The following is a 3,390-nucleotide window of genomic DNA, read 5'->3' on the forward strand; positions in this document are numbered from 1 at the left end:
AAGCCTTCATGTATGTGTTCTTGGTGAAGTAATCATGCACAAAATCATTAGGCCTCAACCCTTTGGAGTGAATTGCAGCTACTGCATGCCCACATGGTACCCAGAGATGTCCCTTCTCTTGCACGTGCAGGTCCTTGCTTCCAATGAAACTGAATTGCAGCCACCACACCACTGGCACATGCTATACCTCTGCCTTGAATCTCCAAAATGTTATTACTTGAACTGATAACTCTGTATTCATGGCTAAGCTCAACATTTTTCTTCAATTGCTTCTCAATTCTTGGGCCAACATTACACCTCCAATTAGGGCCAGATTGTCTTCTATTAGCTAACCTCACCATTGTGGCAGCTCTTATGTCTTCCAAACAACCAAGTATGGGCTTTTTCCTGGCTGGTAGGATGCTTTTGTTGAAACTCTCACTGTGGTTGTTTAACAAAACATCACACTTGAATTTAGGATCAAAGTGTGACTTTGACCAATGTTGTGCAGGTCTGTCCATGCACCATTGCCAACCAGTAGTTGAGCTCTTCTTCTTGTCCTCCAAAGCATCCCTGAATTGATTCATTGTGCAGCTTCTAGCAATAGCCCATAGTTTATCCTTCAGTTCCAACCCTACGGACACAATACAAAAAACTATTACAAACCTAGTAGCATATAAAATAGGTCAGCAAAGTAATGAGAGAGATTGCAAACCTTGATGTCCATCTGACTTGAAGTTATTGTGGAGATGTCTGACACAATGCCTGTGTGCAGCATCTGAAAATAACTTCTTTATAGCCTGCTCAAGGCCCTTTTGCTTGTCACTCATGAATGTGTAATGAGTGCTGTGAGGTATATCTAAATCAATCTTCAAAAATTCCAAAAACCATGTCCAGGTCTCCCTCCAAAAACCATGTCCAGGTCTCCCTTGTTTCTGCTTCCACAATTTCCCATGCAATGGGATAAATCCCATTATTCCCATCAATCCCCACAGCTGAAAGCAACTGCCCCTTATGTACTGATTTCAAATGACACCCATCTAACCCTATGTAGGGTCTGCACCCCTCCTTCCAACCCTTCTTCAATGCCTCGATGCATATGTAGATCCTTTTGAACCTTGCAAGCTCTCCATCAAGTTCAGTGTGAATCCAAACAGAAGTTCCTGGATTCCTCTTCTTGAGCTCATGAGCATAGCTCTCTAACAAGTCATATTGATCTGCATGGCTCCCTTGTGCAAGCTTAAGTGCCTTCACTCTTGCTCTATAACGCATCTGATAATCCACCTCCATTTCAAAATCCTTGTTGATAGCATTCTGCATCCCTTCCCTAGACCAATTAGGATCACTCATGAAAAATCCATGTATTCTTCAGCAATAAAAGGTGCATGCATATGATACACCTTTTTTCCAAAAGAAGCACACTTGTGCTCTTGCCTCAGAGTCCTAATGAAAATGGTGGGATTATCCAAGTCGGTAGTAGAGGCATAGATCCTCCAAGGGCAACCAGGAGATGTCTTACACCTTGCCAAAACCTGTGTCAAAGTACAGTGGACACAATAAAGTCAGTTTAATTGGAATAACTTTTCAACACTTCAAACTCATACTATATAAACAAGATTGAAACTTACCTTATGTCTTGTGTTTGTTGGAAACCTAATCTCCTTCCTTGTTTGAACTGCATGCTTCCTAATTGCACTCTTAAACACCTTGGAGTTTGGAAACTCCATCCCCAATTCAAAAGTAGGTCTCTTCATGTCCTCCTTATACTTGAACTCCCTCTATGAACTGTATCTTTTCCTACACTTTACAGGGAACTTCCCTCTGTCTTCATCATCCTCACCTGAGGATCCATGCATACTATCTAACCCTTCAGACTCATTCCCACCATCTTCAGATATATCCCCCTCGAACCCCTTCTCTTCAAACTCATTTACTCTGCTTCTGTCACCATCTACATTCTGCTGAAACTGCACATCATCATCTTCACTGTCTAGTTCGTAATCTAAATCCACTATGCCATCAAAATCCGGGTCCTCTGAGTCTGTTATGCTTTCAGAGGAGATATCCACATCAGGAACCGAGTGGCCTCTTGAACTCTCACCTCCAGACCTTGTAGAATATCTCCTTTGCACCTCAGGCCTTTTTCTGCCCTTATTCTTCTTTGCAGGTGGATTGTCTTATTCTTGAACCACATCTTTGCCTTTCTCCTTTCTTCTTTTGTTTGCTCTTTCCACTTCTGCCTGAGTGATGGATGCCTCAACATCATCAACAGTAGGCTCATGTCCTCTATCTTCTAGAACTCCATGTCCATCCTCATTTAGCTCTGGCACTTGTGCATCCTGTTCTTGAGGCAAATGTCCATCCACATCTTGGTCAAGCCCATTTCCATTTCCATTTGCAGCTACTGTTTCACCATTGGGCTCATCACTTAACTCATCCAAGTTCACAAAAATAGGCTCTTCAGCATAACCCATTTCCTCTGCCCATAAAGACCCTTCTTCCTCCTCATCATCAGCTATAACATTGGGCCCTTCCTCTACATCTTCAATCCACTAGCCAATAAACATAGCATGGTTGAGATTTTCTTCAAACTGGTCAAGCTCTTCAACCCTTAAAATCCTCCTTTCACTTGTGCACACTTTGTACAAGTCAATATAATTCAACCTTGGACATACATAGTGACACGTCTCCACAGCCTCTTGATCAGTACATAATGGTAGATGCCCATCCCCCTCCTCACTTCTAGAAATTCTAAACCAGAATTGAATTGGGGGCATTTGGTACCCCAAATCATAGGCCCAATAGTGTATCCTTGTCATGGACATTGTGTTCGGGTTTACTCCATCAACATAGCACGGTTGGCCCCCTCTATAAACCATATTCACTCCCTTCTCACTATGAAATCTCCCCCCCTGATGAATCCTTATAGTGAACATATTGGGATCTGCAAAGGTAAATTCAACATGTTATTTTACTAAGATTTTTTCACTTAACCTACCTATCTAACATGGTCAATTCATCTTGTTCAAACTGTTACACACAATGCACACACAAAAAAAAAAAGTTTATGAATTTCCAACACCCTCATTCATTTAACAGTTATGAGAGTCACCAAACAATCACCAAACCCAGTCCTCTTCATTTACGTCCAAAATCGACTATTGCTGGGATTTAAGAACCCTCACCAACCAACCCCAAATTGGTCACCATTTTTACTTCCTCTTTCATTTAACCTCCCCAACCACTTCATCCCCGACATCAAAGCGACAAAACCCTAAATTTTAAATTGTAGATCCAGACAAAAACCCCAAAAAACAAAACACATCAAACACCCCAAGCCCAGACAATACCATATAAAGCCATAAACAATACATAGGATTCCACCATATTCGAGTAAAATGGAATAACTTT

At 41.6% G+C, this 3,390-nt stretch overlaps 1 protein-coding gene across 1 annotated transcript; it reads right to left on the bottom strand.

The window, feature by feature from the left end:
• Positions 1-843: 843 nt before the first annotated feature.
• LOC112202554 lies at positions 844-1,733 on the bottom strand. The gene is made up of 3 exons (XM_024343566.1): positions 1,608-1,733; positions 1,414-1,511; positions 844-1,306 (listed from the first exon to the last, which is right to left on the bottom strand). The coding sequence occupies exons 1-3, from the start codon at positions 1,731-1,733 to the stop codon at positions 844-846; spliced, it is 687 nt and encodes a 228-aa protein (XP_024199334.1).
• Positions 1,734-3,390: the final 1,657 nt, after the last annotated feature.

This window comes from Rosa chinensis, chromosome 1, assembly GCF_002994745.2.
Source record: "Rosa chinensis cultivar Old Blush chromosome 1, RchiOBHm-V2, whole genome shotgun sequence".
In the NCBI taxonomy this organism is placed as follows: domain Eukaryota; kingdom Viridiplantae; phylum Streptophyta; class Magnoliopsida; order Rosales; family Rosaceae; genus Rosa; species Rosa chinensis.